The sequence below is a fragment of the Gopherus evgoodei genome, chromosome 2 (genome assembly GCF_007399415.2).
Source record: "Gopherus evgoodei ecotype Sinaloan lineage chromosome 2, rGopEvg1_v1.p, whole genome shotgun sequence".
In the NCBI taxonomy this organism is placed as follows: domain Eukaryota; kingdom Metazoa; phylum Chordata; order Testudines; family Testudinidae; genus Gopherus; species Gopherus evgoodei.
In genome coordinates, this window is record NC_044323.1 from 268,347,045 (window position 1) to 268,372,854 (window position 25,810).

At 40.8% G+C, this 25,810-nt stretch overlaps 1 protein-coding gene across 5 annotated transcripts in view; it reads right to left on the reverse strand.

Moving 5' to 3' along the window:
• Positions 1-25,810, reverse strand: part of CSMD3 (CUB and Sushi multiple domains 3) — a 1,232,975-nt gene that overhangs the window by 637,154 nt on the left and 570,011 nt on the right. For all 5 annotated transcript variants that reach the window (XM_030553724.1, XM_030553722.1, XM_030553725.1 and 2 more), the window contains one exon: positions 20,662-20,765. In XM_030553724.1, the coding sequence (XP_030409584.1) occupies positions 20,662-20,765 (104 nt within the window). The remainder of the gene's footprint in view (positions 1-20,661; positions 20,766-25,810) is intronic.

Sequence of the window (25,810 nt, forward strand, 5' to 3'; positions counted from 1 at the left end):
TATCTGAAGCTACAAATATGAAATATAACTTTGAGGATATATTGTAATTATGCAAAGTGTGGGCCATTAATGGTGGTTTAGAATCTTGATGGCACCCATTGACTAGGACAATTGGTTGTAAATGGTTTATTTACCTGCAAACCTTCCTGTATGTGTGTGAGCCAACCCAGGAAGAATGGAGACTAGGGGTGTTATAAACAGATGGTTAAGGGTTAATGCCTCTTTTACATGTAAAGGGTTAAAAAGTTCACCTAGCCTAGCTAACATCTGACCAGAGGAACCAATGGGGGAACAAGATGTTTCAAAAGGAAGGAGGGAAGTTTTTCCTTTGTTTAGAGTTTTCAGTTTCAGCTGGAGTGAAAAAGATCAAGGAACCAGCCTCTTATCAGAGTAATAAGTTTTAGAAAGGGATAAATAGGTTTATGTTTATTATCTTTGTAACTTGTCTTGCTATCATTAAGGGAATTATCAAAAATTGGGTATTTGGATATTTTCTCTTTGTGTAACTAAATTTGTGCCCAGGGGAACATCCTCTGTGTTTTGAATCTGTTGTCTGTGAGAGTAGCTGGTATGCTAATCTCTCCCAGAGGGTTTTCTTTCACCTCTCTTTTCTTTAATTAAAAGCCTTTTTTTCTTAATACCTGATTGATTTTTTCCTTGTTTTTTTTTTTTGATCCAAAGGGATTGGACATAGACTCCCCAGGGATTGGTGGGGGGAAAGGAAAGGGGATGGTTAATTTCTCCTTGTTTTAAGATCCAAGGGGTTTGGATATGTGTTCATCAGGGAATTGGTGAAGTCCCTCAAGGCAACCCAGGGAGGGGAAAGTTTTGGGGGGACAGGGAGTGCTCCAGATACTGAAATTCTAGATGGTGGCAGTGTTACCAGTTCTAAGCTTGTAATTAAGCTTAGAAGTGTCCGTGCAGGTCCCCACATCTGTACCCTAAAGTTCAGAGTGGGGAAGGAACCTTGACAAGGGGTCTTACAGTGACATGTGACCATGTCACATGAGACTGGAATCCATCTTAATCCTTGTACTTTTCCATTGATGAGGTGGCGGTAGGGACAAGCAGACAAATGATTCCCGTCTTGTGCCAGAGCTATAAAAGGGGGTTGAGTGGGTCAAATGGGGTGGCCAGTCATGAGAAAATCCCTGCTTACTACCTGAGATTTTTGCTGGATCTAACGAAGGCTGTCCCATGGAAAATATTGGGTCCAGACTAGGAAGGAGTCTAGTCTTTGAAAGAAGCTTATCAGAACATCTTTGAGGGTAAGATATTACCTGTAATCAGTTTCTTAATGTATTAGGCTTAGACTTGCTTGTTTTGTTTTATTTTGCTTTGTGATTTACTTTGTTCCGGCTGTTATTACTTAAACCCAGTTAATCCTACTTTTTATTCTTAATAAAATCACTTTTGTTTATTAATAAACCCAGAGTAAGTGATTAATACCTGGGGGAGCAAACAGCTGTACATATCTCTCTATTATTGACAGAGGGCAAACAATTTATGAATTTACCCTGTATCAGCTTTATACACAGTAAAATGGATTTATTTGGGGTTTAGATCCCTTTGGGGGCTGGGTCTAACGTCGGTACCGGGCAAATTAGTCAAAACAATAGTTAAGAATAAAATTGTCAGACACATAGAAAAACAAACTGTTGAGCAATAGTCAATATGGTTTCTGTAAAGGGAAATCATGTCTTACTAATCTATTAGAGTTGTTTGAAGGGGTCAAGAAACGTGGACAAGGGGGATCCAGTGGACATAGTGTACTTAGATTTCCAGAAAGCCTTTGACAAGGTTGCTCACCAAAGGTTCTTACGTAAATTAACTTGTCATGGGATAAAAGGGAAGGTCCTTTCATGGACTGAGAACTGGTTAAAAAACGGGGAACAAAGGGTAGGAATTAATGGTAAATTCATAGAATGGAGAGGGGTGACTAGTGGTGTTTCCCAAGGGTCAGTCCTAGGACCAATCCTATTCAATTTATTCATAAATGATCTGGAGAAAGGGGTAAACAGTGAGGTGGTAAAGTTTGCAGATAATATATATTAAACTTGCCAAGATAGTTAAGACCAAAGCAGACTGTGAAGAATTTAAGAAGATCTCACAAAACTAAGTGATTAGGCAACTAAATGGCAAATGAAATTTAATGTGAATAAATGTAAAGTAATGCACATTGGAAAAAATAACCCCAACTATACATATGATTGGGGATAATTTAGCTACAACGAGTCAGGAAAAAGATCCTGGAGTCATCGTGGATAGTTCTCTGAAGATGTCCACGCAGTGTGCAGAGGTGGTCGAAAAAGCAAACAGGATGTTAGGACTCATTAAAAAAGGGGATAGAGAATAAGACTGAGAATATATTATTGTCCTTATATAAATCCAAGCTATGCCCACATCTCAAATACTGTGTACAGATGTCATCTCCTCACCTCAAAAAGATATTCTAGCACTAGAAAAGGTTCAGAAAAGGGCAACTAAAATGATTAGGGGTTTGGAGAGGGTCCCATATGAGGAAAGATTAAAGAGGCTAGGACTCTTCAGCTTGGAAAAGAGGAGACTAAGGGGGGATATGACAGATGTATATAAAATCATGAGTGATGTTGAGAAAGTGGATAAGGAAAAGTTATTTACTTATTCCCATAACACAAGAACTAGGGGTCACCAAATGAAATTATTAGGCAGCAGGTTTAAAACAAATAAAAGGAAGTTCTTCACACAGCGCACAATCAACTTGTGGAACTCCTTACCTGAGGATGTTGTGAATGCTAGGATTATAACAGTGTTTAAAAGAGAACTGGATAAATTCATGGTGGCTAAGTCCATAAATGGTTATTAGCCAGGATGGGTAAAGAATGGTGTCCCTAGCCTAGAGACATCACTTGATCATTGCCTGTTAGGTTCACTCCCTCTGGGGCACTTGGCATTGGCCACTGTCAGTAGACAGATAGTGGGCTAAACGGACCTTTGGTCTGACCCCGTCCTTATGGATGTCTGGATGATGGAGACAGGTAACCTGCTGAGCTGTTTTTAGTTAAAGTCTGCAGCTTTGGGAGCATAGTCCAAACCCTGAGTCTGTATTGCAGCAGGCTAGCATGTCTGGCTCAACAAGACAGGGTTCTGGAGTCCCAAGCTGGCAGAGAAAATGGGCTTAGAGGTAATTTCAGCACATCAGGTGACAGTCCCTAGGGGATCTCTGTGACCAAACCCATCATAGATGGAGATTCCACAACTTCATTGGGCAATTTCTACCAGTGCTTAACCATCCTGACAGTTAGGATTTTTTCCTAATGTCCAACCTAAACCTCCCTTGCTGCAATTTAAGCCCATTGCTTCTTGTCCTGTCCTCAGAGGTTAAGAAAAACCTTTTACATACTTGAAAACTGTTATGTCCTCTCTCAGTCTTCTCTTTTCCAGATTAAGCAAACTCAATTTTTTCAATATTCCCTCATAGGTCATGGTTTCTAGACCTTTAATCATTTTTGTTGCTCTTCTCTGGGCTTTCTCCAATTTGTTCACATCCTTCTTGAAATGTTGTGCCCAGAAATGGACACAATACTCCAGCTGAGTCCTAATCAGTGCAGAGTAGATTGGAAGAATTATTTCTCATGTCTTGCTTACAATCCAGAAGGATGTTTGCTTTTTTTGCAACGGCATTACGCTGTTGACTCATATTTAGCTTGTGGTCCACTATGACCCTCAGTTCTCTTTCTGCAGTACTCCTTCCTAAAAAGTCATTTCCCATTTTGTATGTGTGCCTCTGATTGTTCCTTTCTAAATGGAGTAGTTTGCATTTCTCCTTATTGAATATCATCTTATTTACTGCAGACCATTTCTCCAGATCATTTTGAATTTTAATCTTATCCTCCAAAGCACTTGCAACCCCTTCCAGCTTGGTATCATCTGCAAAGATTATAACTGTACTCTCTATGCAATTATCTAAATCATTGATATTGAAAAGAACCGGACCCAGAACTGATCCTTGCGGGACCCAAGTTGTTCACAAACATGCTGGAAGGGAATAACCACTGATAACTATAATCTAGGAATGGTTTTCCCAACCAGTTTTGCACCCACCTTATAGTAGCGCAATCTAGGTTGTATTTCTCTAGTTTGTTTATGAGAAGGTCATGCGAGAAAGTATCAAAAGCCTTACTAAAGTCAAGATATACTACATCTACTTATTTCCCCCCCAACTAGAAGGATTGTTACCCTGTCAAAAAAAGTTATCAGGCTGGTTTGACATGACTTTTTTTTGACAAATCCTTTCTGACTGTTACCCATCACCTTATTATCTTTTAGTTATTTGCAAATTGATTGCTTAATTACTTGCTCCATTATCTTTCTGGGTACAGATGTTAAACTGACTAGTCTGTAATTACCCCAGTTGTCCTTATTTCCCCTTTTTATAGATTGGCACTATATTTTCCCTTTTCCAGTCTTCTGGAATCTCTCCAGTCTTCCATGACTTTTCAAAGATAATTGCTAATGAGTCAGATATCTCCTTGAGTATTCTAGGAAGCATTTCATCAGGCCCTGGTGACTTGAAGACATCTAATTTGTCCAAGTAATTTTTAACTTGTTCTTTCCGTGTTTTAGTCTCTTCTGATCGTAACTAATTTTCACTGGCATTCACTCTGTTAGACATCCAATCAACACCACCTTCTTGGTGAAAACAAAAACAAAGATGTCATTAAGCACCTCTGCCATTTGCACATTTCTTTTATTTTCCCCTGGCCCCATTAAGTAATGAGCCTACCCTGTCCTTGGTCTTCCTCTTGCTTCCAATGTATTTGTAGAGTGTTTTCTTGTTACCCTTTGTCATAAACAGACAGTTAAGGGTTAATTCTTCTTTTACCAGTAAAGGTTTATGAAGCTCACATAGCCTAGCTGACACCTTACAAGAAGAATCAATGGGGGGACAAAATGTTTTCAAAGAGGGAGGAGGGAAATCAGTCTTTTATCTGTTCAGAAAAGTTTTTGTGCTGGAGTGAAGGACCCAGGAATCAGCCATCTAACATTTCTTAAAAGTAGTAAAATGTTTAGAGAAGGAATGTATTAGATTATGTTTATTTTTTTGTGTGACTCCATTTTGCATAGAGGGAGAAGCGAATTGGGTTTCTTTGTGTAACTAAGGTTTTTGCCCAGAGGGACATTCTCTGTGTTTTGAATCTGTTGTCTGTGAGAGTAGCTTGCATGCTAATCTCACAGAGGTATTCCTTTCACCTCTTTTCTTTAATTAAAAGTCTTCTTTTAAGAACCTGATTGATTTTTCCTTGTTTTAAGACCCAAAGATTTTTTGGTTCTGGACTCACCAGGAATTGGTGGGAGGTGAATCAGTCTCAGTCCTGCCACGAAAAGAGGGATAAAGACTGGGAAAATATTTAGGGGGAAGACAGACTTTCCAAATGACTCTCCCATAAATGTTTGTTTAAACTATTTGGTGGTGGCAGCTACTAGATCTAAGCTGATAAGTAAGCTTAAGGGTTATCTCATGCAGGTCCCCACATCTGTACCTTGAAGTTTAGAGTGGGGGTGACACCTGACACCCTTTATGTCTGGCTAGTTTAATCTCGTTTTGTCCCTTGGCCTTTCTAATTTTGTCCCTACATACTTGTTGTCATGGTACAATTCCCCACTCTGAACCTTAGTGTCCAAAAGATGGGGTACCAGCATGAATTCCTCTAAGCTCAATTACTAGCTTAGTACCCGTAGCGCTGCCACCAACCAGGAATTCCAGTGCCTGGTACACTCTGGTCCCCCCAAAACCTTGCCTGGGAACCCCCAAGACCCAGTCCCTCTGGATCTTAACATAAGGAAAGTAAACCCTTTCCTTCACCATTGCCTCTCCCAGCCTTCCCCTCCCTAGGTTACCCTGGAAGATCACTGTGATTCAAACTTCTTGAATCCTGAAACAGAGAGGAAAATTCACCTTCCCCCCTCCTTCTCTCTTCCCCTCCCAGATTCTCCCTGAGAGAGACAGTAATCCTGACACAGAGAGAAAATTAACCTTTCTCTCCCCCTTCCCTCCTTTCTCCCCACCAGTCCCCTGGTGGATCCAGACCCAGTCCCCTGGGGTCTCACCAGAATGAAAAAACAATTAAGTTCTTAAACAAGAAAAGCTTTAAATTAAAGAAAGAAAAAACAGTAAAAATTATCTTTGTAAATTAAAAAAAAATGGAATAGGTACCGGGTCTTTCAGCTATAGACACTGGGAACACCTTCCCAGCCTAAGTATATAAGTACAAATTAAAATCTTTTCAGCAAAATACCAATTTGAACTTCTTCCAACCAAATACACATTTGCAAATAAAGAAAACAACCATAAGCCTAACTCGCTTTATCTACCTAGTACTCACTAGTCTGAACTTATAAGAGCCTGTATCGGAGAGACTGGAGAGAAACCTGGTTGCACGTCTGGTCCCTCTGAGCTCCAAGAGTGAACAACAACCAAAACTAACAGTACAGCACAAAAACTTCCCTCCCTCAAGATTTGAAAGTATCCAGTCCTCTGATTGGTCCTCTGGTCAAGTGAAAGCCAGGCTTACTGGACCTGTCAACCCTTTACAGTCAAAGAGATATAAAGTGCTTTTGTGCTATTAACTTTTCTTATCTGTTTATGACACGCCCCCCAAATCGCTGACAGTGTGGAAGTCCACTGGCAGTGATTTCTCCATAGAACTTTAAAATAAACAGATCAATAAACACATGCACCCTTACATATGTCACTAATTATGTAAAACTACAAGATTCTTCACATTGCAAGGACAATTTTTAACCAGTTGATGTTAGGGAACTTTCACGGGAGAGTGCATCAACTTCTTGATCTGTTACCCCTGCAGACGTTTCCGGGTTGTGGAGAGAGTTACCTCTCCCATGCCACCGTTACTTTTCCCTTTGTCGTAGACATCGTCAGGCCACTCAGCATCATCTCCTCCCTGGGCTGTGAACTGACAAACCTGTAAGTCTCTGGAATAAAAGGGCTTGAGAGAATTAACATGGTACACTTGGGGCTTTAGGGAGGAATTGGGAAATGCTATGAGGTAGTTAACAGCTCCCAGGCGCTCTTGGACCGTGAATGGCCCTTCCCATGATGCTTCCATTTTATGGGCCTGTTGCGCCTTTAAGACCATAACCTGGTCTCCTACCTTGAAGGAACGCTCTCTGGTATGTTTATCATACCAGGCCTTTTGCTCCTTTTGAGCATCCTTTAGGTTTTCTTTAGCAAGGGCTAAAGAGTGTCGGAGGGTGCTTTGTAGGTTGCTTACAAAGTCCAGAATATTAGTCTCTGGAGAAGGCATAAATCCCTCCCATTGCTGCTTCACCAACTGTAATGGCCATACACAAGCTCAAACGGTGAGAACCCTAAACTGGGATGTGATACAGCCCTGTAAGCAAAGAGCAACTGCTGCAACACTAGGTCCCAGTCATTGGAGTGTTCGTTCACGAATTTACGGATCATGGCCCCCAAAGTTCCATTAAACCTTTCCACCAGGCCATTGGTTTGATGGTGGTACGGGGTGGCAACTAAGTGATTCACCCCATGAGTCTCCCACAGTTCTTTCATGGTCCTGGCCAGGAAATTAGTCCCTGAATCCGTAAGGATGTCGGAGGGCCAACCTACTCTGGCAAAAATGTCTATTTGGGCCTGGCACACAGTTTTAGCCCTAGTGTTGCCTAGAGCTACTGCTTCTGGCCATCGGGTAGCAAAGTCCACGAAAGTCAGTATTTACTGCTTTCCTCTGAGGGTCTTTTTTGGGAAAGGACCCAGAATATCCACAGCTACTCACTGAAATGGGACCTCAATTATGGGGAGTGGCTGGAGAGGGGCCTTGACCTGGTCTTGGGGCTTTCCCACTCTTTGGCACACCTCACAAGACCGGACATACTTGGTAACATCCTTGCCCATCCCGTCCCAGTGGAAGGACTTCCCCAAACTGTCTTTGGTTCTGTTCACCCAAGCATGGCCACTGGGATGATCATGGCCTAAGCTTAAGAGCTTCCTCCGGTACTTAGTTGGAACCACCAACTGTTTTTGTGGATGCCAGTTTTCCCGGTGTCCACCAGAAAGAGTCTCCTTATATAAAAGCCGTTGTTCTATAACAAACTGGGATTGGTTAGAAGAGCTGAGAGGCGGTGGAGTGTTCCGTGCCACCGCCCAAGCTTTCTGAAGGCTGTCATCTGCTTCCTGCTCAGTCTGGAACTGTTTCCTGGAGGCTGGAGACACCAGTTCTTCCTTAGACTGTGGACTTGGGCTTGGTCCTTCGGGAAGCGATGTAGGTGATGGGGTTGTTTTCATGGCTGGTGAACTGCTCTCCGCTGGTGCACCAGGTGGTATTTCAGGCTCTGGATGAGCCTCTTGGGTATGGTGGTCTGCTGCTTCTGCCAGTTCAGGCTCGCTAGCGCCCTCTGGCGTTGGGTTTGAAGATGCGTTTGCAAGCGCTGGCATCAGTGCTAGCAATGGTTCTGGTACTGGTTGCGTTTCCAGGTCCGGGTCTGGGACTGGAAGTACTGTGGCTGTTGCAGTCATTGACAGGGAATCTGGGTCCACTACCTCTGTCTGGGTCTCTGCTAACACAGACGGGGCCTCTGTGGATGGCTCAGGAACCTGGATGGGTCTGGAAGCTTGCCTGGCTTGGCTGCGTGTAACCATTCCCACCCTCTTGGCCCACTTTACCTGGTTGGCAAAGTCTTCCCCCAGTAGCATGGGGATGTGATAATTGTTATAGACTGCAAAAGTCCACATTCTTGACCAGTGTTTGTACTGGACAGGCAGTTTAGCTGTAGGCAAGTTTACCGCTTGTGACATGAAGAGGTAAATTGTCACTTGGGCCTTTGGGTTGATGAATTTGGGGTCCACTAAGGATTGGTGGATAGCTGACACTTGTGCCCCCGTGTCTCTCCACGCAATAACCTTCTTTCCGCCCATTCTCAAAATTTCCCTTCACTCCAAGGGTATTTGAGAGGCACCTGGGCCTGGGGATCTTTGGAGTGATGGAGATATAATGAACTGCACTCGGTTGGGGTTCTTGGAGCAGTTGGCCTTTATATGTCCCAGTTCATTACACTTGAAGCATCGCCCAGCTGACTGGTCACTGGGCCAAGGTGGGTTACTGGAGATTGGTGAGGTGAGAGGATAGGGAGTCAGCAGCTTTCCTTGGTTTGTAAGTGGGGTCTTGGGTTGCCCTCGGATATAGGGTTTATTGTCGGTGTGACCCCTGTGATATTCGCTCCCCTTGATAGTAGCTCTTTTCTTTTCTGCCACTTCCATCCATTTGGCTCCAATCTCCCCCGCCTCAGTTACCGTTTTGGGCTTCCCATCTAGGATGCACCTTTCTATTTCTTCAGGAACACCCTCTAAGAACTGCTCCAATTGTATTAGGAAGTGCATGTCGTCCAGAGATTTAACATTGGCTCCTGATATCCAGGCATTATAATTCTTTCCAATGTGGTAGGCGTGTTGGGGGAATGACACATCTGGGTTCCATTTTAGGGTTCTGAACCACTGACGGGCATGTTCAGGTGTTATCCCCATTCTGTATCTGGCCTTGGTTTAAAAAAGTTTATAATCGTTCACATTCTCCTTAGGCATTTCAGCCGCCACCTCTGCTAAGGGTCCACTGAGCAATGGCCTCAGCTCTATCATGTACTGGTCCTCAGAGATGCTGTACCCATGGCAGGTCCTTTCAAAATTTTCTAGGAAGGCCTCAGTGTCTTCACCTGCCTTGTAGGTGGGAAATTTCTTGGGATGTGGAACAATAACTGGCGAAGGGTTGCTAGGATCGGCTGCTTAGCCTGTTCTAATTCCAGGGCCTGCCAGTGGGCCTCCCTCAGGAGTTCCAGCTCTCTCCTGTGGGCAGCCTCTCTTTCTCTTTCTCTCAGCTCCATCTCTTGTAGTTTTTTTCCCATGTCTCGCCTGTGGTCTGCGTCTTTGATTTGTTCCGCTGCCCCCAGTTTTGCTTGTTCCTTGGGACTCATACTTCCAGCTTTCTTGTGCTGGGGCGCCCTCTGCTGTTTACTGCTTGAAATGCTGCTTTTCTGTTGCCTTCTTCAGGTTGCTTAGCTACAGAGTCTTTTTTTTTAAACTCCTTCTACCTAGCTGCCGACAGAGTTAGAAAGAAAAAAAACCATTCATTTGCAAATGTGTTTTGCTGGTGTATGGTGACTCACAACTGGAGTCCCTTTGTTTAACAAAAATCCTTGTTAAACTCTAATGCCTCTGCCTTCAGGCAGTCTCTCTGAACAACCAGAAAGGAGAAAAGGAAAAAAAAATTCTGGCTGTTTGTTTATTTTTAAAAACCCTCTCTCCTGCTTACAAACAGCTAGCAGAGAGAAAAGAGAGAGAAAAAATCCTACTGGCTTTTGCTTCTAAACCCAAACCTCTCAGTCTGCCTGCAGATAGCTAGCAGGAAGAGAAATAAAAACCTCACTGGCTTTTGGATTCTATCTTATCTATCTATCTATCCCACATGCTGCACACCATGTCATGGTACAATTCCCCACTCTGAACCTTAGCGTCCAAAAGATGGGGTACCAGCATGAATTCCTCTAAGCTCAATTACCAGCTTAGTACCCGTAGTGCTGCCACCAACCAGGAATTTCAGTGCCTGGTACACTCTGGTCCCCCCAAAACCTTGCCCGGGGATCCCCAAGACCCAGTCGCTCTGGATCTTAACATAAGGAAAGTAAACCCTTTCCTTCACCATTGCCTCTCCCAGCCTTCCCATCCCTTGGTTACTCTGGAAGATCACTGTGATTCAAACTCCTTGAATCCTGAAACAGAGAGGAAAATTCACCTTCCTCCCTCCTTCTCTCTTCCCCTCCCAGATTCTCCCTGAGAGAGACAGTAATCCTGACACAGAGAGAAAATTAACCTTTCTCCCCACCAATTCCCTGGTGGATCCAGACCCAGTCCCCTGGGGTCTCACCAGAATAAAAAAACAATTAAGTTCTTAAACAAGAAAAGCTTTAAATTAAAGAAAGAAAAAACAGTAAAATTTATCTTTGTAAATTTTAAAAAAATGGAATAGGTACAGGGTCTTTCAGCTATAGACACTGGGAACACCCTCCCAGCCTAAGTATACAAGTACAAATTAAAATCTTTTCAGCAAAATACCAATTTGAACTCCTTTCAGCCAAATACCAATTTGAACTCCTTTCAGAGCCTGTATCAGAGAGATTGGAGAGAAACCTGGTTGCACGTCTGGTCCCTCTGAGCCCCCAGAGTGAACAACAACCAAAACTAACAGCACAGCACAAAACTTCCCTCCTTCAAGATTTGAAAGTATCCTGTCCTCTGATTGGTCCTGTGGTCAGGGGACAGCCAGGCTTACTGAACCTGTTAACCCTTTACAGTCAAAGAGATATAAAGTACTTCTGTGCTATTAACTTTTCTTATCTGTTTATGACACTTGTGTTATTTGTTTATATTCATCCTTTGTAATTTGTCCTAGTTTCCACTTTTTGTAAGACTCTTTTGATTTTTAGATAATTGAAAATCTCCTTGTTAAGCCAGTGTGGTCTTTTGCCATACTTCCTATCTTTCCTATGCAGTGGGATAGTTTGCTCTTGTGCCCTAAATAATGTCTCTTTGTAAACTGCCAAATGTCTATTGTTTTTCCCCTTTAAACTTGCTTTCCATGGGAACCTACTAACCAACTTCGAGTTTCCTAAAGCCTCCCTTCTTGAAATCCATTGTCTTTATTTTGCTGTTCTTCCTCCTACCACTTCTTAGAATCATGAAATATATCATTTCATAATAACTTTCACACAAGTTACCTTCCACTTTCAAAATCTCAACCAGTTCTTCCCTATTTGTCAAAATCAAATCTAGAACAGCCTCTCCCCTTATAGATTTCTCCAACTTCTGAACTAAAAAAATATGTTTCCAATACATTTTAAGAACTTATGGGATAATTTGTGCCCTGATCTGTTATTTTCCTAACAGATGTCTGGGTAGTTGAAGTCCCCCATCACCACCAAGTACCGTGCTTTGGATGATTTTGTTAGTTGTTTAAAAAAAATCCTCATCCACCTCTTATTCCTGGTTTGGTGGTCTGTAGTAGACCCTACCATAACATCACCGTTGTTTCTCTAGCCCTTTTATCCTTACCCAGAGACTTTCAAGAAGTCTGTCTTCTATTTCCATCTCAATCTAAGTGTATACGTTTTTAATATATAAGGCAACACCTCCTCCCTTTTTTCCTGTCTATCCTTCCTGAGCAAGCTGTACCCTTCTACACCAATGTTCAAGTCATGCTTACTATCACACCAGGATAATAATCTTGTTCTCATCATAACCTATTATGGCAGTGATAAAATAGGAAAAGAAAAAAAATTACTGAAACATAGAAAAAAGATTAAGGGCCTAACTGCAGAACCTTACTCATGTTAGTGAGAAATTACTCCTGTAAGTGTTTCCCTATCCCTCGCTTTCAGTGCACTGCTTCAACCACTAGACCATACAATCCCTCCAGAGTAGGAACAAAACCTGAAGTAACTCTCTTTTAAAAAGGGAAACAGTTTATTTAGCTCATTTTAAGTTAATCTGTTTCATATCATTCTCAATAAGAGACAGTAAGAAAAATAAAATTATGTTTGAACTCACAAGAGTATATCAGAAAAAAAACATCCAATATTGATTTAAACATTGCCAGCGGTAGAGAACTGACCACGATCCCTATTCATTTGTTCCAGTGGTTAACTAGTCATTGGGTGAAAGAAAAAAAATAAAAATGAGTGATTCCATCTCTCAATGGTTAGGTTATTCACCTGGGAGTGGGAGAATTTGTGTTCAAATCTCTACTCCAAATCAGATAGAGGGGGATTTGCACCTGTGTCTCCCACATCCTGGATAAGAAGTCTAACCACAGAGCCAGAAGTTATAAGGGCACCACCGGCAGCAGAGTTTTGTGCAGAGTTTTGTGCCTGATCTGTTAGGCAACCTCTGAGACTACCTACCAGATTAAGCCCCACAGGCAAGGCTGTGAGGGGGATACCTTGTTTGATGATCCTGCATGGACTTAGACGTGAGCTAGGCACTGAGGCATTAGGATAGGCAGCTGTCCAGTGGCAGAGTTTTAGGTGTGTAGGGGACTTTAATGGCAGAAAATTGGATGCCTAGGGACTTTAGGTGCCTACAGGATTAGGAAGCAGGTAAGTAGAGGTTTTGAAGATCTATGTTTTGGATTTAGGCACCTAAAGTGTCAGTTAGGTGCCTAAATCCCTGTGTGGATATAGCCCTAATGAAAACTGTATTTAGAAGAATAATAGACACCACTTCGTTTTATAATGTGTTCTTTTTTTTTAAGCAGAATGTGTGCTGAACAACTCTTTTTTTCCAAGTTGGCAGGGGTCTGTCTATGAGAACAGATGGGCTGCAACTAACTTAGCTCAGTTTCCTTTCTTTAAAATGAAGCCAGGATCATTAGAAAGAGATCATGCAAAGTCTAGGAATTGTTTATCTCCTAAAAAGGGCATTCAAAAATTATTTTCCAATTCAAGTCAATCGTTGAAGCTGTGCTGGAGCTTCAAAATGGATTATTTAAAATACAAACTGTAGCTAATTTTAGAACTCTTCCCTGATCATCTTAGCCTGCTTCTGTTCAAATACACTTTTTTGTGAGAAATTCACATCAGTTTCCCACATCTGTATTCACAGATAGAGCTACTATATACACTATTGCCAGCACTGAACAACTAACTGTGTGGCAGAAATTAATGCATTAAATGCTTATTCCTGCTACAAAACAAATATATCTTGCCATGACTGGCAATTTCGTAAACTGCAAAGTTAATAACAAGTTAATAGTCTCTCCATTAGAACAAGCATTGGTGGACTGGCCACCTCTAGATTTTGGTAATTATCTCTGGTAGCTGGCTGATTCTAGATTTTGGCAACAGCCATTGAGAATTTCCAGACCTACATTTCATTTTGATCTTAATGGAAAACATTTTTATAACATAGGGCCATGGAAATTAGTACAATTTCTGTTTAATACATTCATTTTTTCCACATTGTTGGAAATCACCATTGTGCACAAAATACCTTAGCACTGTCACGGGGGAAAATGACATATTAACATAAAAACGGCCGTACCGGGTCAGACCAAAGGTCCATCTAGCCTAGTATCTGTCTACTGACAGTGGCCAATGCCAGGTGCCCCAGAGGGAGTGAACCTAACAAGCAATGATCAAGTGATGTCTCTCCTGCCATCTGTTTCCATCCTCTGACGAACAGAGGCTAGGGACACCATTCTTTATCCACCCTGGCTAATAGCCATTTATGGACTTCACTACCATGAATTTATCCAGTTCTCTTTTAAATAATGTTATAGTCCTCGCCTTCACAACCTCTTCAGGTAAGGAGTTCCACAAGGTGACTTTGTGCTGCATGAAGAAGAACTTCCTTTTATTTGTTTTAAACCTGCTGCATATTAATTTCATTTGGTGACCCCTAGTTCTTGTGTTATGGGAATAAGTAAATAACTTTTCCTTATCCACTTTCTCAACACCATTCATGATTTTATATACATCTGTCATATCCCCCCTTAGTCTCCTCTTTTCCAAGCTGAAGAGTCCTAGCCTCTTTAATCTTTCCTCATATGGGACCCTCTCCAAACCCCTAATCATTTTAGTTGCCCTTTTCTGAATCTTTTCTAGTGCTAGAATATCTTTTTTATTATCATCTGCAAACTTTGCTACCTCACTTTTTACCCCTTTCTCCAGATCATTTATAAATAAATTGAATAGGATTGGTCCCAGGACTGACCCTTGGGGAACACCACTAGTTACCCCTCTCCATTCTGAGAATTTACCATTAATTCCTACCCTTTGTTCCCTATCTTTTAACCAGTTCTCAATTGATGAAAGGACTTTCCCTTTTATCCCATGACAGCTTAATTTACATAAGAGCCTTTAGTGAGGGACCTTGTCAAAGGCTTTCTGGAAATCCATGTATACTATGTCCACTGGATCCCCCTTGTCCACATGTTTCTTGACCCCTTCAAAGAACTCTAATAGATTAGTAAGACACGATTTCCATTTACAGAAACCATGTTGACTATTGCTCAACAGTTTATGTTTTTCTATGTGTCTGACAATTTTATTCTTAACTATTGTTTCGACTAATTAGCGCAGTACCAACGTTAGACTTACCGGTCTGTAATTGCCGGGATCACACCTAGAGCCCTTTTTAAATATTGGCGTTACATTAGCTAACTTCCAGTCATTGGGTACCGAAGCCAATTTAAAGGACAGGTTACAAATCTTAGTTAATAGTTCCACAAACTTTGACCCTAAAATATCCCTAAACTTTCACAAGGTTTACCCCACTTAGATAAAATTAAAACATTGACAATTCATTTTGTTCAGCCCTAGCACTTTTCTGAATGGCACTTTGCAAATTAGGAGCTAGATCCTCACCTGTGGTAATTATAGCCCCCATGACTTCAATTAAACTACACGAATTTACTCAAGTTGATGATCTGGACCCCAGGTGCTTTCGGTAATAAGTGTCTAGCAGTGCTTGGTATAATTAGTGGGTTCAGACACTGATAATCTTCCTAATTAGCCTTGGTAAAGTGACAGGTAAACACGTCTAACAAGGATTTGATGGCAATGCTTGTGGGTAGGACCATGCATTCTCACCATATTATATGAAAATCCGCTGGAAGAAAAATGATTAAATTGAGTGAGAGAGAGAGAGACAGAGAGAGAGAGAATGACTCAGGGTCCAGTCCCTCTGCTCCAATCACTTTCAATATTTATCTACAGCAGAAAAGCTTCAACAGGAGAGGCCGGGGGAGCCTCACTTTGGAATAACCCCTAGCTCTGTCATTACACTCCTGAGAGGTGGAGACACTTGTTCACATTTTTTCTCACACTCTAGCAGAGATGGAGAAATTAAACCTGGGTCTCTCCCATTCCAAGTGAGTGTGGTTAAAAATTATAAGGTGGGTACCATCACCTTCTCATCCTTCTGGATTTTGAATGAGCCTCTAAGCGTACCTGTGGGATGGACCCCTGCACATGACTTAGGTGGACAAATGCCTGTATTCCCCTGTTTCATGAATCACTTTGAGGCTTAGGTGGGAGATGTGTGTCCGGATGCCTAAAAGGAGGCAGAATTGCACATGGCCAGAGGCAGAAACTTAGGTGCCTAGGGAATTTTTACCCTGAAAAACTGGTGCTGAGTTTAGATGTCTACAAGGTTCAGCAAGAATGTAGTGAATCACAGTGGAGCCAAAACAGGGACACAGCCACGTAAGTTCTTTTGTGGATTCCACCCCAGCTTCTAAAGTTGCACAGTAGCTTATTTTTTCTATGTGGCCCAGACAGGAAAAGATTTACAATTTTCTAACTTTCCCTAATTATCTATTGCCTTGACTTACATTGTTAATTCTTCCTGAGAGGTTTTATACCTAGTGACTGCCACAAGCTTTATTACAAAATAACTGATACTCAAACATTGGGGAACAGAAACAATATCTATGTGTCAGATGTGGCCAGTCACAACAAAGTAACACATCTAAAAATTCAAGTATGGATTTAAAACAAAACATAGGACCTTCAAAATATTTTGAGGAAATCATGTTCTGGTCATCAGCATCCTCTGAAGTGAAAATATTTGTTGAAATTTATTTTCCCAGCTCTCTACTCACCACAGCTTTGCTGTTACACTTTATGTTAATCCTTACTTAATAGAATATCATGACAATTTCAGTAAAGCATTGATAAGAGAAAATGATACAGAGTTCATTCATATTCTTGACAGCTTCAATACTGTAATTTCATCATTCTTCAAATATGCCTCACCATCAAATACATTCTTGTAAAATATTAACACCTTTAATGAAACCAAACCAGTACAGAATGGTTCATTATATTTGTCAAAATGAAAAATATTGCTGCACTGTATCTGAATGTGTTACTGTACAGGTTCGTCGCATCTTATGCACATTTAACATGCACGATTTCAGCTTTATGCGGTCAGCAAAAAAACAAAAACAGAAAAATAATTTTAATACTGTACCTGTAGTGCGGGCAATTGGGCCCACCATTCAACTTAATGTAATTTTGATTTATGCAATTTTCGCTTTACAAGCTAACTGCGGAATAGAACCCTCGCGTAAGATGAGACTCGCCTGTAATTTAAGTGCCAAAGATAATAATACCAACAATTCATTTAAGTGGTATTAGAACCTGAAGAATTAGTGCTTAATAAATGCTCTCCCTTCAATGAGGCAATGTGGTCCAGAGAAGTAGAAGCATGTGAGTTCTAATTCTGTCTCTGCATGTGACTGCCGTGTGCTCTTGGGAATGTCATTTAACATCTGTGTCTCACTTTCCCTGTATATAAAATGGGGATAATAATCTTACTTTCTAACTTTTCAATATAATGTGTCCTTTGAAGATATATATCACTATACAAATGTGATTGCATTTGAAATATTGAGGGCCTCTCTACATGTAACACTGACAGATCCTGGTTGTTGACGGGCGGGATTGAACCTGGGACCTCTGGAGCTTAGTGCATAAGCCTCTACTGCCTGAGCTAAAAGCCAACTGACTGACTATAGAGCAGCTTCTTTCTCTCTGTCTCTAGATGGGACAGAACATCACACCCAGAAGGTGTGTGAGTTACATACTTCTCCTAGCTCAGGAAGCACATCCCAAGCTTTGGGGACTTCCCAGTTGAAATCCTGGACAAATCCCCACTTGCAACACTGACAGAACCTGGTTGTTGGCAGGTGGTATTGAACTGAGAACCTCTTGAGCTTAGGGTATGAGCTAAACACCAACTGCCTGTTACCTAAGGCTGTAGAGCAGACACATCCATTTTCTCTCTCCCTCTCCCTCCCACTAGATGGGACAGGACACCACACCCAGGAGGTGTGTGGGTTACATACACCCAGTTTTTGTGCTGATTTAAGTCTACAGGGTAAATTACTGTGCATCAAGCCAGGTTTTGAATCTACAGTGCACCATCTTGCCACACAGTAATATCCCAGATATTGACAGAAAGGTAGGAGTACAGAAAAGAGTCACAAAGAATAGTTAGGGTTTATCTTATGATGAAAAGGGTAGTATTGCTAAGGGAAAGTCACGATGAAAGTCTATAGACACTTGAAGGGTATAAATGCCAAGAAGATAGAGCAAGGTTCCAGGCTGTATAATTAAGAGTAATTAGATGAACTTAAGAAAGGGGAAAATAAGGTGAATATCAAAAAGATCCTTCTGACATTGTGTGCTATGATCTAGTAAGCTTTGCTATAGACTCCTAAAGGATGTGATAGAAGCCTTACTGCTCAGGACATTTAAAAACAATTTAAACAAATGACTAGAAAATGTGCTGTAGGGAATAAACTTGCATTGGCAGGGGGTGGACTAGATGTCCCTATAAGGTCTTTCCATTTTTAATGGATGATTTATTTTGTTTGAACAATTATGTCTATTTTGGTCCAGGATTGAACTTTTATGTTTGATTCATTTTATACAGATATGTCATACCCATTTGAGAAGCTACCACTTTTTTTCCCTTGCACTTTGAATATAGAAGTTCATATAATGAGAGTTTAAAACTCAGTTTTGAAAAATAATCAGAATAAAAGTCGGCAGATAACTGTTCAGAAGTGATTATTAAAAAGATATTTGTTAATAAAATTATTAACTCTTCTCCCCATTTGTACATTATTTACACAGCTATTTGCAAAATGTTTTGATTTTTTCCACAATTTTTTTCCACAACAATTTTGTGAAATGTTTCAATGTTGTGCATTTGTGTTATTCACAGAAAAAAAAGTACTGGCCAAAAAGTGTCACTTATTATCTACTCATAGGATCTTCTCTAAGGCCTGGTCTACACTGGGGTGGGAGGCCGGGGTCGATGTAAGATACGCAACTTCAGCTATGGGAATAGCATTGCTGAAGTCGACGTTTCTTATTTCAACTTACCTCCCGTCCTCACAGTGCGGGATCGACGGCCGTGGCTCCCCCGTCGACTCCGCTTTAGCTGCTCACCCTGGAGGAGTTCCAGAGTCGACGGGAGTGCGTTCGGGGATCGATATATCGCGTCTAGACAAGACGCGATATATTGATCCCCGATAGGTCAATCGCTACTCGCCGATCTGGCAGGTAGTCTGTACATATCCTAAGCAACAAAATATTATCTTTATTTATTTTTAAAGAAAAATGAAGCAAATATGGAATACTAAATTAAATGCATACAAATGGACCTCATGAAAACAAATCACACAATTTTCTACCTACTTTTGCTCCAGATTATTTCAATTGACAAAGATTAATTAAAAAAAAAAACAGTACAACACAAATTAACAAAAGACAACTAATGCCAAGTTAGACTGTTCTGCCCTTTTCAATATATGGAAATTATGGTCAGAATAATTGTTTTATATTTGATGTCTTTTAAAACGTTAATTAAATACAGCAAAGAGTCCTGTGGCACCTTATAGACTAACAGACGTATTGGAGCATGAGCTTTCGTGGGTGAATACCCGATTCACCCATGAAAGCTCATGCTCCAATACGTCTGTTAGTCTATAAGCTGCCACAGGACTCTTTGCTGCATTTACAGATCCAGACTAACATGGCTATCCCTCTGATATTAATTAAATATAGTTTTATGAACTTGGCTTCTTGGGACTGATCACCACAAGAGAGCCAAACATCATCAGCAGGTTAAGTAAATGACAAATGTGAATCCAGGTCCTAACAAACTGATTATTATAAAATAGATTTAGGTGCATGGATACTGTGGTGATGTGACAATCTAAAACCCAAAGATAGACATTCAGTAAGTTACCTGCATTAGGTACCCAGAACTGTTGAAATCATAATATTAGATAGTTTAGGTAACAGTAATATTTAACAGGAAATTACAGAGATGATCTAGCCTGTGTTCAGGGCTTACCTGTCATAGTCAGTGAGCTATAAAGGTTCCTATGGTTCATTTGCTGTCAAGATGGGCTTTTCAAAGGGCATTATTAAAAAAGGCAATTACTTAAGCAGTACATTTCTCTGTCCATTCTCTTTCCTCTATGTCACATTCTTAATCTGGCCACCCAGCCCTTGCAGAGGAACACAGTAACCCTGGGAAAACTGCATTTATAGGTTTACTTTTAGCAAAACAGAATCAGTCTGCCTGAAGAACTGGGGCCACATTTTTCTGTTTTAGCTCTCCTGCCCATCTTCTTTTGAAACTAGAATGGTAAATATGAACTAAAATACCTTATCCAATATGTCAGTCTTGAATAATTTGATGAGCTCCATAAGATTATTTTTCTGTTGACATTATTCATCTCTCAGATCAGGGCTGGCTCCAGGCACCAGCTTAGCAAGCAGGTGCTTGGGATGGCCACTCAGGAGAAGGGTGGCAGGTCCAGCTATTCAGTGGCAATTCGGCAGAGGGTCCCTCACTCCTAGTCGGAACGAAGGACCTCCCACTGAAATGCCGCAGTTCGCAATCGCAGCTTTTTTTTTTCTTTTGGCTGCTTGGGGCAGCAAAACCCCTGGAGCCGGCCCTGTCTCAGGTTACACTAGAAAATAATTTTGTCCAATCTATGCATCATTCAATACCACCAGAAAACCCTATATTAAAGTAATTCTGCAAAGCATATCAAATCAACAGAGACTTACACTTGCAGCACAGTTTTAGGATCACCGACTTCCCCTCCATCACCAATTGTCAGTGTGTCGTAGCCAATCTCCAGATCAAATTCTTCAAAATTTATCTGAATAACCTAGTGAAAAAAAAATAATATGCTCTTAAAAAGAAATTTCATTATGAGTGAATATGGATAACTTTCAAACAGCAAAAATAAAACAAAACCCCAAATAAGTAATAGCTACATATCGTGACATTTTATTTGATACCACCCTGTTTTTATTAACATGAAAAATTAGTTAAACAATATTCCATTAAAATAACATTCTTTTTATGTGGCACCAGTTTTCTGGTATGTTAGAAGTACCTATATTTCAATTATGTGGTTACTGTACTTTATATATAGTACTGTACAATTGTATTACATTTCCAGTGTGGTACCCTCACAGGGCAACAATACTTACTGAGGCTGAAATTCACTCCAGCCTATATTACATTTAAAAATTTCGCTTTGTCCAGGAAATTCTGAAGAGCTGAGAACATAATTAAACACACCCCATGTCTACAACCAAGTTTTGGTGGTACAAAGAAGCCTCTGAAGACATATTCCAGCCTATACTTTATACCTGTTACATATTTTTATGAACTTGTAAAAAAACATGACTGCCAAAGGTGAAAATTTTGTTATGCCTCTGTACTCTAAACTGCAATATGACAGATATTTAATTATGTGCAGCATGCATGTTATATATTATGGAGAACAACTGTCAACTCCATATTTAATGATGAGACAAGTTTCAAACATAAAGCAGGAATTTAACCACTGTTATGTATTAAAAATGCAGCTTACCTTCCCCATCAATTGTTTAAGCTACATTTAAAAAAAATAGAAATAACACAGGTACCGCAAGCTTCCTATATAATTAAAAATAACTGAACTCTTGTGCGAAGGTTACATTATAAGGTAGGGGTTTTTTTGGTGGTGGTGATTGGGGTGGGTTATGTATATATGGAGAGAGAGTACTGAAAATTTCTCCTTCAGCAGCAGCTGTCAGATAATGTTCTGCTCCAAATGATTCCACAAGAAAAATGCCATCCTTCAAAACGGCTGTCATCTTCCCATTGTTCTCAGCAAAACTGAAACCAGTGCTGCCCTTAGTTAGATGACTATAATGAAAAGGGCAGGGGGAATTTGCAGGACAAGAGCTTTACACTGCTCTGCCAAGCAAAGCAGCTTTGAACTCAGCTTCAGTGGCCAGTATTTTCTGTCTGATTTGGCTTTTCTAGAGTCAAGTAAAACAGCCAGAATATGACAGTGAATCTGACCATAAAAACTGAAAAATTAATAAATAGATTTGAAGTTGATACTTCATGTCTTCAAATCATTAGAGATATCACTTGTTAACATTTTCATTTAGTTCCTCATTTATGGATCACGTATGCAATATGTAAGTTAAAAAACCTTGGAAATTCCCAGACAAAAATGATGCTAAGATTGAATTAAGATCAAGAATTCATATCAGTAATTTGGGGTAATATACCTTATACAACTATTGTAATTATCCAAAATCCAAGCATTATAAACCCAGGAAATACATGGTTACCTATATACACTATAATAATTGTTCTTTGAGATGGAAATTGGAAAGAGAATTGCTTGTGGAGTACAACAACAAGAACAGCATTTTTCATTCTTCAAGTAGTTGCAAGCATTTAGTCCGCTCAGGCGACTCTCACCCAGTACTCACAGGAGGAGGGACTCAATGTCTATTTAAACAAAAAGACTTCAGTACTGCTTTCCCAAGGTCTGCATCTGACCTAAATGCAGTGGTAACTACATAGTGCTTGGTAAAAATATGTACTGAAGATCAGGTGGCAGACATGCAAATGTCCAATATTGAAACATCACTGAGGAATGCCATTAGCATTGTTTGTGCCCTTGTCAAATGAGCCCGTAATCTCTGCGGAGGTATGATCTGAGCTACTTCACATGCTCTCATCCAGGAAGTTATCCACCTGTAAATCATCTTTGCAGAGATAGCCTGACCCTTCATTCGGTCCATATAGGAGACAAAAAAAACCAGGTGATGCTTGAAAAGGCTTAGTTCTCTCTAGTTAAAAAGTTAAGTACCATCTCATAACCAATATGTGAAGTCACTGTTCATCTGTATTTGAGTCCAGTTTAGAAAAGAACACCAGTAAATAAATAATTTGATTAAGGTGAAACCACTTTTGACAAAAATTTTGGATATGACCGTAGGGCCACCTTATCTTTGAACAATTACACATGTGGGGGTTCTGCTGTTGAGCAAGGACAGTAAGTGAGCTGCAGGGCTTATGTTACAACAACAAGGAAGACTGTCTTCTGGCACAGGAGGGACAAAAGAACAAGTTGCCAAGGGCTCAAATGGAGGCCTCATAAAGCCAGCTTAAGAGTGTTATGGTGCCACATGGAAACTAATGACTCTTCTTAGAAATCTCACTACCATGGAGTTCAAGAAAATTGACTTGCCTTGGATGGACGGAGGAAACACTGAGTTCACTTCTAAATGAACCCTTAACAAAATGGGTGAAATACCAGAAGACTGAAGGTACAACAGGTACCCCAAAATGACCCAAATGCAGGTCAGCATTAGCTGAATTTCCCAGGCTAGAGACCAAACTGAAAATTACATCTAGTAGGGCTATTTGGCTAAGTGGAAGGTTCCCTACTATTAGGTAACACTTGAACTGCTTCCAAACATCATTCCTCCTCTTCACCTATCCATGTAGCATCCATGCGGTGAAGTGCTGCTTGCCCTGACCATGGTGCTGGATCAGTAAGTTGGGATAAAGAGAAAGAGATATGGGTGGTCAAACTGATAAACTGAAGAGACTGGAGAGTCTACAGTCTCAGCCACTCTGGTACAATGAGAATCAGCCTGACATGATCCAATTTCAATTTGAGAATGACATGAGGGATGGAGAGAAGGAATACATAAATTCTGATCCCCAAATCAGGAGCAAGACATACGTCAAGAAGCCAGGACTGAGGCCTGCTTAGGAGATAAATCAATGACACTTCTTCTTGTCTTCAGACTGATAGTCAGAATACCTCATTCTCCTAAAATGGACCTAAACATTCTGTTCTCCACAGACCATTCTCAATCTCAATTCATAGGAAGTCTTGACAATCTATGAGAATGTGTCTCAAAGACCATGAAGATTGGGAGGATGCCCCTGAGCTTAATCCTGACAACCCTCCCCCAAAGCATCCAAAGACAAACAGGCAGACATCCCAGGTGGAGTGAGCAAACATCCAGCCTCATCTGAAGCCAAAAATGTTTATTGCATTGATACCAAGGTAGATAATGTAGTCAACATTTCAGGACTATCGGGGCATCATACTCTCACTCAATACCAAAACAGGAGACGGCACCAAACCCAGAATCAGGAACAATCCTGTAGATGCGGACTGTACCACAGTCATCATCTGTACTGAAGACAGTAACTGTGCCAACAGACCCTTCAGTACAGATAAGGAGGCAAACCTCAGCTGCCCACTCTGAGGTGTTGCTGAAGATGATGCAGACAATTGAGACAGGACTACAATTAATCCAGGCAGTGCTTAGGACCACAAAAAAGTAGTGCCAGCAGCTCCTGAATAATTGGGGAGTCAGGAAAAGAGAGGTAAAGCAAGTCTAACACTGCTTGGTACACCAGTGGCACGGAAATAGATGGTGCTGATGTCATCAGTATTGGACTCAACAGCTGTCCCAGGGATGGTATCAGAGTCAAATGTGTACCATCTAACTGATGTCACATCAGTACCAGAGAGCAAGCAGATGGCTCAACTCCATCCTGCATACCAGAAGAATCATGGTACTAGTCTGCACTCATCCTGGAAGAGGAGGATGAATCTCTCCAATCTCTGGAGCAGCTGCGGTCTCTTTTGTGAGAACTTTTTCTCAGCGGACCAAGGAAGGAAAATGATCTCCCTCCCTCTTGGGAGAGGCATCAGAGTCTGGCTGAGGAACATTGGCTCTCTTGGTTCTGAACTTGTCTGAGGGGCCAGACGATATGCAGAGGTACTGGGTGCCGAAGCAGGCCTCAGGGCTGCTCCATAAGGCACTGTTCAGGAGCAAATCCCTAGCCACCTGTGTTCTTTCCTTGAATTATTTGCTAATGGAGCACCTTTAAAAAAATCAGTTAAATCTAACTTGGGACCACAAATACTAAAATGCCATAATCATATGGTTCTTGCCTGGTGCAGCTACAGAATAGATTTTGTATGATTGTAATATCAGTCCAGGGATTCTCCATTAAAAAGAACCCAGTTAAGCTGGCATTTTAGTTATTTTAAATTGCCAGACTGTTGCAAATCTGGACCCCAGTTTTAACTCCATTTGGCTCAAAACAGCTAGAGCATATGGCTTTTACAGATGGGGATGGGTAGAAGGAAGTTGTTTTTTTCTCTTTACAATGTTTCAAAAATAGCTTTTCTATTATATACTGGGCATATAAATTAAAAAACCATAAATGAACCCCCTGGGCAGATATCATCCTCGTATTGAGGGATAACTGAAGAAGGAAGAAGAAGAGATAACTCATATATGATCATGTGGAATTATAATTCAATGATTAGGCAACTGACCTAGGATTTGGGAGACCCATATTCTATTCTCTGCTCCACTCCGGACTTCCTGTACAACCCAGAACTAGTCAATTAGCCTCTCTGTGCGTCAGTTTCCCATATGTATAATGGGATAACAGCACTTCCCTAGCTCGCAGGAGTGTTGTGAGGATAAGTACATTAAAAAAAAAACACATTGTGAAGTGCTCTGAGATCTTCTGATGAAAAATGCTCTATAAGAGCTAGGTATCATTAAGATTTTATTCACAATTGTTTTGGAAGTCTGGACAACTCTGAGACTTTGCCACTGAGTAATAGAGCTATTCCAAATGTCTGCTAATAAAACCAATATACTACATAATCATTTACACATACACACATAAAAATATATATTACTATATAAACCCACACATATGTGTCAATAAATCTACATCTCTTGTGTACTAGGTGCTTAAATAGTCAATTATTGAAGATAATTGGTGTCAAAGTACTGCATTATTGTCAAACTAAGAGCATATTAAAAGGGAAACCATATATATTATTTTAATTGCCTGAAAAAATTGGGGAGC